The 14,971-nt window shown below is 34.0% G+C and overlaps 1 protein-coding gene across 6 annotated transcripts in view; it reads right to left on the bottom strand.

The window, feature by feature from the left end:
• Window positions 1-14,971, bottom strand: part of RNF144A (ring finger protein 144A) — a 141,361-nt gene that overhangs the window by 13,674 nt on the left and 112,716 nt on the right. For 5 of the 6 annotated variants that reach the window (XM_051976073.1, XM_051976071.1, XM_051976074.1 and 2 more), the window contains 2 exons: window positions 11,246-11,405; window positions 1,582-1,671 (listed from right to left, as the gene is read on the bottom strand). In XM_051976073.1, coding sequence (XP_051832033.1) covers window positions 1,582-1,671; window positions 11,246-11,405 — 250 coding nt within the window. The remainder of the gene's footprint in view (window positions 1-1,581; window positions 1,672-11,245; window positions 11,406-14,971) is intronic. The other variant, XM_051976070.1, reaches the window with a different exon arrangement.

Raw genomic sequence — 14,971 nt, 5'->3', positions numbered from 1 at the left:
TTACAAATTATAGTTCCTTCCCACTTTGCATAATATGTTAACAATATTTTGGGCTGTCAGAAAGGGAATTTTTCAGTCTTTCCAAACTATGGATATCTCTACTTGCAGAAATTGTTATTTCACCAGGGGGCGCTGCAATACCAAAAAATATATTAAAGCCTGAATAAAAAATAACCTATGAAATAGCACCTTGAAAGTTGGTTTTCTTTTAGCAAAACATCTTTTTAATGAATATTTATTTGGGATGAAATAATGTGAAAACTATTTGATATGTGAGGTAAAAAAGAAAATAAAAAGGATGCATTGCAGTGATTGATATGTATGTATTTATGTATGTATATGTAAGTAAATTGATATATTGATATATATATATATATATATATATATATATATACACACACACACATAGGGATTTATATGTATATATGTACACACACACACACACACACACACACCACACACACACACACCACTCCTTCCTTCTCAGATTATTTCCCAAATAGCTCACAGGAATCTTTGAAATTCTTAAAATGTCATGACTTTTTTTAGAACTGCATTAAAAAATGTTCTAAGTAGAAACTTCTTAGCAGAGACTCACCTATGCTTATACTTTATTCTGAAGGTATTTTTAATATTTTGAAAGTTTCAAAGGCGGTCAACTTTTTACAGGTCATACAATTAAGATATTTTTAGCAAAAAAAAAAAAAGAACATTGAAGGTCATTTGGTCCAAATACAGAATTTTACATTACAAAAAAAAAAAAAAAAAAAAAAAAAAACCTGAACCTTCAGCCAACCCAGGCTTATCAAAATTTCCATATGTATACCTAGTGCTATCATAGTTGCAAACCACCAAGTCATTACTTTCTTATCATATCTTCTCTCTTAAAGATATGAAATGCAGGAAAAAAAGCCCTTTCTTTAGTTTTACAATATCTAGATCCAAATCCCAATTCTAAGTAGATAACTATTGAACAAATCACTTTTTATCTTTGAATTTTAGCTTCTTCCTCTATAAATGGGGTGAGAGATTAAATCACATTACTTCTAAATTCCCTTTCAGTTTTAAATATGCATTTCCTTATGCACCTCAATTTACAAATAAATTAGCACAAGAACTTGTGTGACCTTAGAAAAGGTACTTTCCCTTTTTGAGACTTATTTGTGATATTAAGGGAATCATTCTTTAAAGTCTCTTTCAGCCTAATGATCTATATAGATTTTTCCATTTTTTTTCAGACTATTATCCTATTTCATTGCTAACCTGAGTTCTGCTAGTGTTTTCTATGGAAATTTCAGCACTAGTTAAAGCTTAAGTTATTATAAATTTTAGGTGGATTAAAAAAAAAAAATCATGTCACATCTTAATACAACTATTTTCCCTCTAAAGCTATCTCAGGGCTTCTAAAACCAAGCCTAAAACCAATAACCAGGGTAATGGGAATAACACTACAACTTCCTTTCTAGTGTATTGTATTAGCTATTTCCTAGATCCTCATGATGTCATTAATAAATAATGCACACATCAAGACATAGCAATAATCCCAGTATTCTGCTTTGGGAGGAAAACCTTGGTGCTCACCTGTGTTCTGTGCCAGATCACAGATGCTCTGGAGTGGCCAAGCTTGTTCCGACAAGGTCCTTTATCATAATGTATTAAGAGAAAGTCATCCTGTAAAATAAGAGAGGGGGAAAAAAAACAAGAAATTGTAAATAAGAGAATTCTAATCATTCCATAAAACCTCTCCTCTGGTTAACTAAGCTTATAAGTCTATAATTAGACTTTGATAAAGTCTATTTTGATAAAGTTGATTTGATAAAGTTGAGCTTAAATTAATAGAGCAGGGGTTTCATAATCTGGGGGGAAAAGGGGGCGCTCGAATGACAGCTGGATCCTCCCTCTCAGAATAATGTTTTGCTTTGCTTTTATAATGCAGAAAATAAAATTCATAGAAAAAAATATATATTGAAATGTACTTTTTTAAAAAAAATTCATAGATCCTAGGTTAAAAACCCCTACAGAAGAAGACCTGTAAAAGTCTTCACTGTGACTCAATAAAGACAAGTATTACTTAAAACTGGACTCTCATTTGCTTAAAAGCAAAATGTTGAGATGCAATATTAACTTTGTCAGTCTCTAAGTATACAAAAAGACATCTTTGATATGATACATGTTTAATTTTTACATTCCAGAGATTTCTACTTATGTGTATCTATTCACTGGCATAATCATATCAGAGAAGACAGGGTCAGGTAACAAAATGATTTGATTTTGCAGTGTGATATAGGAAAGTAATTTCATTTCTTCACCTACCTCATTAGTAAAATGAGGATGATAGCACTGTAATCACCCACCTCATGGAAATGTTGTGAGAAAAGGCCTTTGTAAAATTTAAAGTAATCTATCAATCCTAATTGTTATTTATATATCCAATCATATTGATATTTTATCTATTTCTAAGACATTCACTTACATTTTCCTAACACTAAGAAATCAACAAAATCTCTTATGTCACTACATTGGCAAGAAAAGTTTTTTTTGTTTTTTTTTTTTAATTAGTTCTGGTTGAAAAAAAGAAATGTCATTGCTTATTTAAACTGAATATTCCAAAGCAACACTGAAAACAGTTTATTCTTCCTCTGTGACTGTAAAAGCTCAAGCTCTCTTTCTGAAATAAGTGTAAATAAATCTCAGGCCAGGAAGTAGCCTTTCTAAATATAAGAATTAGTGAACCTGGATTCCTGTGCTCTCAGATGTGGTTCTTAAAGATAACTATAATAGAGCTGAAAGAGTTAGGTCTTTCTGATGTCAGGACTCTTTTAAAAATAATTACCTAGGAGATGAAGGACTAGATATTTTTTTTAATTCTCATAACCTCTCAAACTTCTCCAAAATAGAAGTTATGAGTAAAAGATAAAGCAATTTCAGCTGTCTCCATAGTTTAGGACTCAAGAACACAAACAAGATAAAAATCTAATAAATTAATACAATACTATCTAAGCTTTAGCATGCTTTCTCAGTATCCACTCACATACTACCTAGGGTAGAACTAGCTAATACACAGGCTTGCCCTACAACTCAACATCTTTTCTCAAGGTGTAAAAAATTCAAAAAGCAGAAATAAGCTCAGTCTTTAATAGCAGCTAAGAGCACAACAATCTTGTGTGATACAACGGAGCTCAGTTAATGAACTGAGGAACAGAGGGAATTAAGGTACAACACATGTGAAGTTTTGTGGCATTCCACCAAGAAAAGGCAAAAGTATCCAGCTGGAGTCGAGTTCTGGCCCCTCCAAATCACTTGGGGCAAAGACCACAGTTGGTAAATTGTAAATTGCCAATTAAGAGAAAATTGAGACAATTTTGAGATCCACTCCAGAAGTAAAGCTATTATTTAAGGGGAAAGAGTTAGAAAGAAAAAAACTAATAATAATAAAGAAAATGGCTGAAATTACCAAAGCTCTTAGGAAGGAAAAAAATCACTTAAAGACCTCGAGTATAAAGCACACAGAGAAGATAATAAAAGAAAGAAATGAGTTCCTGATCAAAGAAAAAAAGCATAAAGGAAAATGAATCAATGCCTGATAAGGCAGAAAACCCGATGGGTTGCAAAGATAGTATGAAACACAGCAAGATATTTCTGAATGGTTTAAAAGAGAATAAGAATTTTGAAAGCAAGATTCGTGGCCTGCACATTGAAAAGAATGGACAGAACAAAAAAACTTGAATCTACTGTGGCAAGAAACAAAACAGAGGACAACTGAGTGGAAATACAAATACAAGGAAGTAAAGGACAATGTGGAAGAATAGAAGCAAGTAATAACACTTAAAGAAAATATAATTTCTGTATAAGAAAAACATTTATTTCAAAGATACAATATTAGGAGACAACCTCAAGATTGTGAGTCTCCCAGAAGAACATGACATTTCAAAACCAAGAAACATCATAATGTAAGAAATAATATACAAAAATTACCCAGAATTTCTGAACATAGAACACAAAGCCTCAATCTAAAAAATGCACAAATCCCCTTCAGGAATAAACAAAAATTTATAGTGCAAACTCCAATATACATAGCAGTTAAATTTAACATCAACAAACAACAAATTCTTCAAGCTAATTGGAGAAGGATTTTTAAATATAAAGAAAAGGAAATTCAAGTAATAAGACTATTTTGTCCCTACTAGAAACCACAAAAGGTAATAGAATATGTCTGAAAAGTAAAGAGATTCCATTTGCAACCCAAAGTGATCTACTCAGTAAATCTTAGACTAACCATTAAAGAAAAAAACATGCATGTTCAATTTATTTTTTTTTTTAAATGGGGGGACATTCAAAATATTGGTAGAGAGAAAAAAACAATTATTTGAAAATCTTTCTTTTGGAATGGTATAGCAAAAAAGGCAGAAGGTTCAAGTTTGAATTTTATCACATGACACTTCATAACCACTAGCAGTCTTCTTACCCCACTTACCCTTCTTACCCTACTCTGCCCTGTGATCTATTCTGATTGGGGTTTTTTTCTTACCTTTACCAACTTTTCATGACTTGCTTAAGTCTGATTCCTGATTCTGAAGAACTTTTTTATCAATTCATTAGCAATTTTACCTCAGATATATGGTACTTCCTACATTCTTTCCAGTCTTTTTTGATGAACTGTTTTCCTAGTTTTTTATACTAAGAAGAGTCCTGTGAGATAAATTGTTAATATAATCTCTACTTCTTATATAACTGCTGTTTTCCCTCCTTGGAATGCCAATTCCTTTAGTATAGGGATTATTTTTTCTCCTTGTGTTTTTATCCAGCTAGGAGCAACTGATGGGGACAGTTGGGTGATACTGTCGATTGAATGCAGGGCCTGGAGTAAAAAAAGAGTTAAGTTCAAATACAGCCTTAAACACTTACTAGCTATATGACACTATATAATGTGCTTAATGTTATTTGCCTCAGTTTCCTTATGTGTAAAATGGGAATAATAAGAGCACTCACCTCCCAGAATTGTCATGATTAAATGAGATTAAAATTGTAAATCATTGAATACCGTGTCTAAAATGTTGTAAATTTTAGCTATTAATATTATTATTATATTATTAGCTTTATTACTCATTCTCCCCTCTTCTCCATTTTAAATAGGACACTGTGCATCTATCAATCACTCAGTAAGTATTTATTGAATGAATGAAAGCTTCCAGCACATGTTTTCTATCCTTATCTCATGACAGAGGCTTTGTAAAAAGTATTTTGCTATATTAAGATCAATTATGACCTCATCCCATGCCCTACTACAGTTTAACTAATGAAACTTTTGGATCTAACAATGGCAGGATTTAACCGGAGTCTTGGTATATTTGTCTAGGATGCCATATTTCCTTTACCATTGTGTTAAAGAGAATTTCAGTAAGCTGGCAGTTAGAAGCAGAAACAATGGAACAAGTTAAAAAGGGTCACAATCGGCAAGATAGTCAAGGCTAAAAATAAAATCCTTTGTGTTTGCTGGCTATCTCAAGGGTTTAAATTTGTTTGTATTCTTTCTATTTTTTTTTTATTTCACTTGTATTAAAAATTCATTACTTGAGGTTTGTATTTTTAACACTATTGATTTTAGTCCTGATCAAAAATCCAAAATTTTTCAAATTTTAACAATTACAATTCACATGACAACATTATCACTAGCCAGTATTTTTAAGCTATTTGCTGCAAGAAAGGTACCATGGGGGCCACAGGGAGAAAATATAGCTATTATTATATTATATCATTTCTATAGCACTTTTAAATTTTAAAATTCTATTCAATACACATTCATTAAACATCTACCAACTGAAAAGTAATGTTCATAATGGGAGATAAAAAGCTGAGAAATTATATTTATCATCATCATCATGATAAATGATAATAATAGTAATATGTAGCATCTGTGCAAAAATTTTCCTATTTCTTCACATGTGATTTTAACAAAATTCTCTATGCTTAGTGCTATTATGTTCCCCTTTCACAGGCAAGAAAATTGAGTCTGAGAATGGTTAAAAAACTGGCCTACATGATTAGTGAGTGTCTGAGGCAATATTTGAATTCAGGTCTTCCCACCTCAAAGCTCAATGTAGTATCTACTGTGCTAATTAGTGACCTCTAAGGAGCTCCATGGCATGGAGACAGGGCAAGGCATACATAGACATGGGAAAATAAATATTATACCAAAAAGGGTATGATGGGGGGGTATGGAAAAAAATCTGTATAAAGTATTCTAGGAAAATAAAAATCTAACAAGAGTGAGAATACTTTAAGCTAGTAAGAGATTCAAAGCAGAGAACAGTCAGAAAAGCTTAGAAAGTGCTTTCTTCATATTACTCAAAAAAATTTATACTGAGTGTGGTTAAGTCAGGCTTCTCAAGTGGATTTGAACTCAGATCTTTGTGACTTCAGGCCCAAAGCTCAGCCTAGTGTGTCACTTGGCTATCCCTATTTATTTGAATGGTTTTCAGCCAATTATTTAAGATTTGTGGGCCTCAGATTCATTGGCAAAACGAAGAACTCAGATTAGATGATGGCTGAGGTCTCTTTAGAAAGTTCTAAATTCTATGCAACCTATTATTCAATTATTGTAAGGGAAAATTGGATAATAAGAGCCCTGCCCAAGGAGCTTCCTTCTAGCAAGAAAAGTCTTTTAGCAAAATGCCAAAGAGCTTGTTTGGGTGAAAGGAGCCCAGTCACATGGGAACAGCTCCAATATAATCCCTTTCTATACTATTCTTTACAATACTTCTGCCTCAAACAAAACAAAAGCCTTACTCCTATTGAAGCTAGTAGAGGAGATAAGACAAGTATATAAATAACTAAAAGGTAGTGCCTATTAGTAAGGAAGATTTCATGGAACTAGACCTTATGGGTAAGATTTCAGCATGTAGAAATGGGAGAAACACATAATCTGGGTAGATCAAACAGGGTGTAATAGGGCACCCTGAAATTTCAGAGGACCATTATCAGTTTGGCTAGCCCAGAAAGTTCACATAAGAAGCCAGGTACTTAGCTAAGAATCTAATGGATGGAGTTCTGGACTTGGAGTCAGGAAGACTTGACTTTGAAAACTGGCTCAGACACTTATTAGCTATGTGATTCTCAAACCTCTTGCCTCATGTAAAATAGGCAGAATAACAGCCTTACCTCCTAGGATTTTTATAAAGATCAAATGAGATAATATACGTATATTATATATTATATTACATAATATATACATTTGAGCTCACTCTTCCAACTTAGCTTCTTCATATTGACAGGTTCAGTCCCCAAAGAGACAGGATTCTTTAAATAACCTTAATCATTATTGGGATTTCTCTTATTGTTGCTCATGAGCCCCCATTTAGTGCACTTTGTATTTAGTTTTAGGAATAGTTGGTATAAATTGTTTTCCCACAAAATCCTAGGGTACTCTCTCCCATAAGAACAGAGAGTCCAGGATAATACTAGACTTAAACTTAGATTATAAGCTTTTATTAAACTTAGGTAGTGAAGCATATAAGCAGAGAATATGTGCATCCAAAGGATAAAAACTTCCTTTCTTTAGCCAATATTCTTTTCTGGCTTGAGGGAGTCACATGTCTTGAAGCTGCTTCTATCTTCAAGCTAACTTTCTCTATATGTCTTTTGTTTCAGTATTCTTAGTTGGCTGACACTCTGTATGTGTTGACTCTCAAATTGTTCTCTTCTCTTTAATGACAGTCAATGATAGATGGGCATGGGGGTAGGATAAAGAGGCAGGAACTCTTTCCCTCTCCACCTCCCCAAAAAAGTTTGGCTCATTTGGGTATCCTTAAATTCAGAATTGAAATCTTTCACTGTTAAGCTTGTGTAATCTGGAAGAAGCTCATTTATGAAGTGACTAATTGCTATGTTAATGGATTGGACCAAAGATACATAATTCATAAAGAGAGAACAGGACATAAACCATTTAAAATTTCATGAGGTTCACTGATTGTTTAATGTGGTGGTTAGTTAAGTGGTATGTGTATACATGTGTATACATATATGTGTATGTATGCATATATATATATATATCTTTTCAAATTGTAAAATGCTACATAAATGTTGAAATCTATTTATTCATTTATTTATAGTTATGAAGGAGATGGAGGAGATAGGAGTGGAGATTATGAGGTCTTGAATGCTGAACTAAAGAATATTACCAGAGAAAAACCATTGTAAATTATGTATGATTTTTCAATTAAAAATTATACATATGCATATATATATATATATATATATATATATATATATAATGCACCTATTAAGAAGCTCTTTCATTCTCTCTAGGCACTGAATGATTGTATTATAGACAAGAAAAATTCGACTGCCTAATGGAGTAACTCTCAGATGCCTTTTAAAGAGCATCCGTGGCCTAGTGCCTCACATTTTAGGAGTTAGTATTAAATTGATGCAAGTGCCTCTAATAACTGAACATAAAAGCTAAATCCTTTTGCTCCAGAATCTGTTTTCTATGGCAACCAAATTAAAATAGTCTTTTCCTTTCTGTATCACCTCCTCAACAGAATGTTGAAAATGCTAAATAGAAAATATTCTGTCACAAAAGCTTGGTAAGTTTTGTTCCTATCTTTATCTATCATTAAGTCAGACTTAAACCAAAGTCATTGAAAGGTCTTTGAATCTCTTTTTAAACAAATGTTTGAACATTGCATTCAAAATGATTTATTCAACATCTCTTTTTTGTACAGACTGTCTTTATACAGGTTATCCCTCTTAGGCCTGAAATACTCCCTCTGCTCCCATCCCCATCTCTTGGAATCCTTAGATTTTTTTCAAGGCCTAGCTTAAATGTTACCATTTATATTGTTCTTGTTTGTCCTTTGTTTTTAAAGACCACCATGATATTAGGGAGGGGATGCCATGATATGCAAGTGAGTTGGATTGAAGTGAGGGAGGACTGTACAAAGTCACCAGCTTCACTTTCTCCTTGAGAGCCATCTGGGTCCAGTGACAAGATGTAGATCATGACATGACTTTCTTGATCCCTATCCCCCCATTAAATTACTTTGTATTTATTATGTACTTAGTAGCATTCATCTCTTCCCATCTCCCATCTCCCACCCCAAAGAGAATGCAAATTCCTTGAGAGCAGAGAATTTTTTTAATGTTGTCTTCATTTTCTGGCACCCTGCACAATGCCTGGCATTTATTTAGCATTTAATGAATGTTTGTTGAACTGAATTATTAAAAAGTCTGACTCTCAGCCTCCACCCAGGCAGTCCTCTAGGCCTAGAATGTCTGCTGCATTCCTAAACTATCCTTTAAGAACACAGGAACTGGACTTGTGCTTTGATTGATGAAGGGAACTCACAAATCACCCAACTGCCCTAGTGCAGGTCAGCACCTTCTCTGTCAACTTCAAACTAAGAGATCTGCTTACAGCAAGGAGAGGATTTCCAGGTCACAAAGCCTGTAGGTGGGACAGGTGTGAATTCAATGTGTATTGTTTGGTTGGAAAGCTGACTCTCCCTTAAAAAACACTAAATTTCAATATAATAGATCCTTCAAAACTAGTTCAAATATCAACTTCTCTTTATGAACCTTTCTATGACTGTTCCCAGGAAATAATTTCCTTCTTTAGATTTAATAAGGTTTTGGAGTCAGATAATCTTGGTTTAAGTCATTCTTTAACCATGAGAAAGGTTAGTTAGGCTAGATAGTTTCTGAAATCCTTCTTGGCTCAAGAATAATAATCCTAAGGTTAAAGGTTATTTTCATGTTGGTCCTAATTTTTTTTTAAGTGGATGTAAATTTTATGAGAGTAGGGCCTAAACATACTTGTTTCTATTAAGTCATTTCAATCATGGCTGACTCTCCATGACTCCATTTGGGGTTTTCTTGGCAAAGATTCTAGAAATTGCTATTTCCTTGGGCTCCTTTTACAGATGGAAACTGAGGCAAAACAGGGTTCCATAGCTTCTTTCTGACTCCAGGATTGGCATTCTATCTACTGTGATATTTTGCTGTCCATTTAAACATACTATGAAGTAGTATCTTACCTAAGGTACCTTGTCTAGAAGACCTCCTATCTCTTATGTAAACTTTCTGTCAGTGTCTAGCATAGTACTCCATACATTAGCTGGCATTTAATACGTGCTTATTGAATTGAATTTTCTAAAATAGAATATAGTAAGAAGCATTTAATTAAATATTGAATATAGAACAATTTAAGAAATTTTTAAATAATCTATGGTGCTGCATAGTCATGATTCTGATTATCATTTTCACTGTAGAAGATTAGTGCAAATTCTGGCTGATTGGATCAAGGTAGCCATAGGCATATGCTTCCCCTCTTTTAATTAATTTTTTTCATGTATAATTTGAAAGAAATGAACCAGATGACATCTAAGATTCTTTCTAGTTCTGAATTTTTTGACTTTGAATAAATGGAGTTTTATCTGTCTAAACTATTCAACCCTGCCCCCCAAAAGAAAAATTAATGTTTCACTTCAAAGTTCTCACCCTACCTATGTGAGCTTAGATAAGTCACCCCTTTCTTGGTCTCAGTTTACCATTGTATATTAAGAAAATAGTACTAGACTATTATTAATGTCATTTTGGATCTAATTCCTATGATCCTGCATTATACTCCATTTGCCTTGAATGGAATCCTCTACCTACCTTATATTCCATCTGCTTATATAAATACTTCAAAGAGCTAGGACCAAATTTCTCCTTATCCATAAAGCCCTCCCTGAACAGAGTAATCCACAGTGCGCTCTCTTTTCTATCTCCCTTCTTCCCTCTCTCCCCCTCCCTTTTCCCTCCTTTCCCCCCAACTTTCCTTTAAGCATCAACACTAATTAGTGCCTCATTTGTCCATTAAACATACTTTACCTTGTGTTATCTCTTTTTCTTACTTCTATAACTATTTCAAAGATAATAAAAATATTTTTTGAATATTTCAGCTCCTAGAGGGCAAATGTTTGTATCTTATGAAGGCCTGATATCTTATACATAGCAAGTACTCAATGAAAAGAATGGGCTAGGGAATTTTTGATTCTGTTTTTCAAAATAAGAGAAAAAAATTTGTCCCACTTCCCCCACCTCAAAAAAAAAAAAAAAAAAGAATTAGATACAGATGAAGGAAATGTTACCTCCCTTCCTTACCAATCTCCTTCCTCAAAATAAAAAAACTGTCTGTGATATCATTGCAAGAAACTCCCAAGTCTAGGCAACCAGGTTCCAAGATGGGGCAGGGTATACTCACATCTAAGGACTCAAGGCAGTACCAGCAGAATGCGTGTTTGCAGTTTTTGCACATCATTTGGGCACAGCCTTCATCCCGTTCAATGTACACTCGGCACTTTGGGCAGCGTTTGATTGGGGCATCTTCCTCGTCTATTTTGAAAGATGAGCTGTGGGAGACACTTTATTAGGTTTACTCCGCATTAGCATCTCAGTCTTATTCTTTACCATTCACATTCTTCATCTTTAGCAAGACAATTTTTTAACATGAATTCCAGATTTTCTTTTTTCTCTTTAAAGCACTGTATTTCCAAGAAGCAGTTCATCTCCCCAAGGCTGGTTATGTAAGATGGAACAATACCTTAGAAGCATATAAGATATGACCATATGGTTCTTAGGAACCTATAATTAAGAGAGGGAAGCAACCTTAGAAATCATCTAGCCCAAACTGCTTTTTTTATAGATGGGGAAACTGAAGCTCAGAGAAGTTAAATGATCTGTACAAAATCCCTTGAGTTATAAAGCAGTATCTGAACTCAGAAACAAAGACTATGTCTTTCTAAGACCATGTCTTTTTAATATTAATATCAAACACATACATACAAAATACTTCACTATCCAATGTTTTCCAAAGTAGAGACCTGGGGAGAGTATCCATACTTACCTTGTGAAAAAAGTCTATGGAAAAGTTAAAACAAGGATAAGTTATTATTAAAGTATCTTCATATTCTCTCTAGTTGATCAGTCAACATGTCTTTGTGAAAGATCATAATAAGAAGCAATTATGGAGAAATGAAAGAATATTTCACAAAAAGCAAGGAGTTCAGGCTTCTACCCTGTTTCCATTTTGACCTACTCATGAAAGCAAATTATTCATGTCTCTGAATCATAACTGTAAAATGGGGATGACACCACCATAAATCTGAAGGAATCTTAGGAAGTTCCTTGAATCTATGATCCAAGATTTTATGAATGACAGAATGAATAGAAATATGAGGTGTCTGAACTGTTAGGGAAGGAGAGAAATTATACAGTCAAGTGGAAATCATACTAGTTCTGAGGTTAAAGAATATGAGGTCATCATTTTCTTTACTGCTTTATTGTTTATATGACCCAGAACAAGTTACCTCACTTACCTAAATAGCAGTTTTTAAATCTATAAAATGAAGTCAGGTTAGATGGGTCTCTAAGGTTCCTTCAAGTTCTATGATCCTATATGATGATCCAAGTAATATTTTATATAGGGAATAATCCTACATTATAATTGCATCTAGCACAGTTGGAAGAGATTTCTGAAGTCATATGACCCAATGTACTGGAATTCCCTCTAAAATATCACCCATAAGATTTGCTTCAACTTCCACTTAAAGATCTTCCATGAGAGAGAGAACTCAATACCGCATGAAGAAGCCCATTACTCTTTTGTATAGGTCTATTAGGAAATGTTCCTTCACATCAAGTTGAAATTAACTTCTACAGATTCACACCACAGCCCTAAATTCATTTCTCTGGGATCAAGGACAACAAATTTGCCCTTTGACTGTTTGGAAACAGATGTCTTCCTTTTCTATATTCTCCTCTCTCCCCATAACTGGAGTTTTCTTTTCTTCAGACTAAATATTATCAGGTACTCCAACTGTCCCTCATAAGAAATGTCATCATCCTGGCTACAACATCTAGACATACAGAAACTTATTATAACTAGGATGGCTTTCACTCCTAACATATGGTAGCAAGAACTCAGGGCCATGCTCCAGCTGTTGTACAACTAAGACAGAGCAGAGTGGTACCCATCAGAATCAAATTTCCCTAAATGCAGCCTAAGATCACATTAGCCTTCTTGGCTGCCCCTGGGAATGCCCAAGTATCTATGTGGAGAAAGCAGTACAGATTGATCCCTACAGCTATTAGTTATGTCACTCAGCTAAGATAGTACAGTGGACAGAATGCAATATTTTTTAGTCAGGAATAATCAAGTATGGAGCCCAAATCACTAAATCAATGTCTGCCTACTTTTCTCATCTATAAAATAAGAAAAATAATAGCACCTATCTCACAAGATTGTTATGAGGTTCAAACAAGACAATGTTAATAAAGATCTTCACAAATTTTAAAGTGTTATATAAGTGAAGTGCTATTTTTATGGCCACACTTTCTCTGGTTCCTTTGTGATCATTCCTTGACATGGGGACTAGACACAATTTACATTCCCTGGATGATTCTGAGAAATAATTCAATAAACTGTTACAAAGTATGCAGAAAATGGTGATAGCACCACCATAAATCTGAAGAAAACTCAGGAAATTCTTTTGAGTTTGTGATTCAAGATTCTGTGAATGACAGAATTAAGAGACATGAGTCACCTGCACTGTTAGGGAAGGAGAACAATCATATAGTCAAGTGTACTAGCTCTGGAGTTAAAGAATCTGAAATTAACACTTTTTTCACTGCTTTATGTCTATATGGCTTTGAGCAAATCACCTCACCTACCTGAATACCAGTTTTTAAATCTGGAGCCAAAATTAATACTGTAGCTGGAAAAACTGAATTGACAGAGTAATGGTATAAGTGAATGAATTAAGGTAAGGTGGGTAGTGGAGAGGATAAGCATTTATTAAGTCCCTACTTCGGGCCAGGAACTATGTTCAGCACTTTATAAGAATTATCTCATTTGAAGGTTATGAGGAAGTGCAAATGTTTATGCATATGTCTAGCTATGGCTTCTCAGCAGTTTGTTTGTTAGTCTGAATATACATTACCAGGGGGTCTGCTTTGTGACCGAGGGCAAATTTTGATTGGTGGAAAAATGGAAAATGGATCCTAGGGTTAGGAGCAGGTTAACACTCTGTGGTGTTTTAAGTACAAAGACTGTGAGGGTCTGGAAATTAGTTTTCTCCCATAGACTCATTTGGAGAGTGATGAGGAGAGAGTGATAACAGATCCTACATCGGTGTGGCACACTTCTGCATCCCTAGTAACCTCTGAATGAGAAAAACCCAAGATGTCAGGATATCCTAAGCTTAGAGGATGGCTGAAATCAGAATGTCATGTAAGTCTATAGCAGCAATCCCCTAAAATCTTCACTTCTTTTTCATACAAATGGTTGCTTCTTTTCCTTCCTTGAAGACAAACTCAAGACATGACATATTTCCCCTAATAAATTTCACTTCAATAGATAAGGTTCATTTCTCTAATGAGGTAAGGGATTTTTACATCTGTCATCCAATAGATAACATTGTTAGCTTCATAAAATCTAAAAATTGATAAGTGTAGCGGACCTCTGCTTTCATCTAAGTTATTGATAAGGCTATCAAACAGGAAAAGGTCAAAGGTTGGCAAGGGGAATCTTGTGTCCAGGATGACAATGAGCTAATAATCACTACTTTTTGTATTAATAAGAGTTGTAAGTCTACTTGACTATCATTCATCCCAAATATCTCCATGCTATCCACAAAGACATTTTGGGACATTATCAAACACTCTGCTGACATTCTGGTAAGCTATGTCTATGTTAAATCCTGATCTATTTGCCCTGTCAGATCCTTCAAGAATCAGAAATATAAATAGTATAGCCTATTCTTAATGAAGCCTTTTGTGTCTTAGTAGTGAATATTTATCTTTTTCTTAATGCTCACAAATTATTCCTTTTAATATTCCCTTCTAGAAATTTGCCAAGAATCAAAGTCAAGGTTATTTGCTCATAATTTGAAAAATAAAGCTTCTTTTCTTTCTAGATATATTCTCTTTT

Source organism: Antechinus flavipes, chromosome 2, assembly GCF_016432865.1.
Source record: "Antechinus flavipes isolate AdamAnt ecotype Samford, QLD, Australia chromosome 2, AdamAnt_v2, whole genome shotgun sequence".
Lineage (NCBI taxonomy): Eukaryota > Metazoa > Chordata > Mammalia > Dasyuromorphia > Dasyuridae > Antechinus > Antechinus flavipes.
The sequence above is the reverse complement of the archived record's forward strand: the minus strand, read 5'-3'. Positions and strand labels throughout refer to the sequence as shown.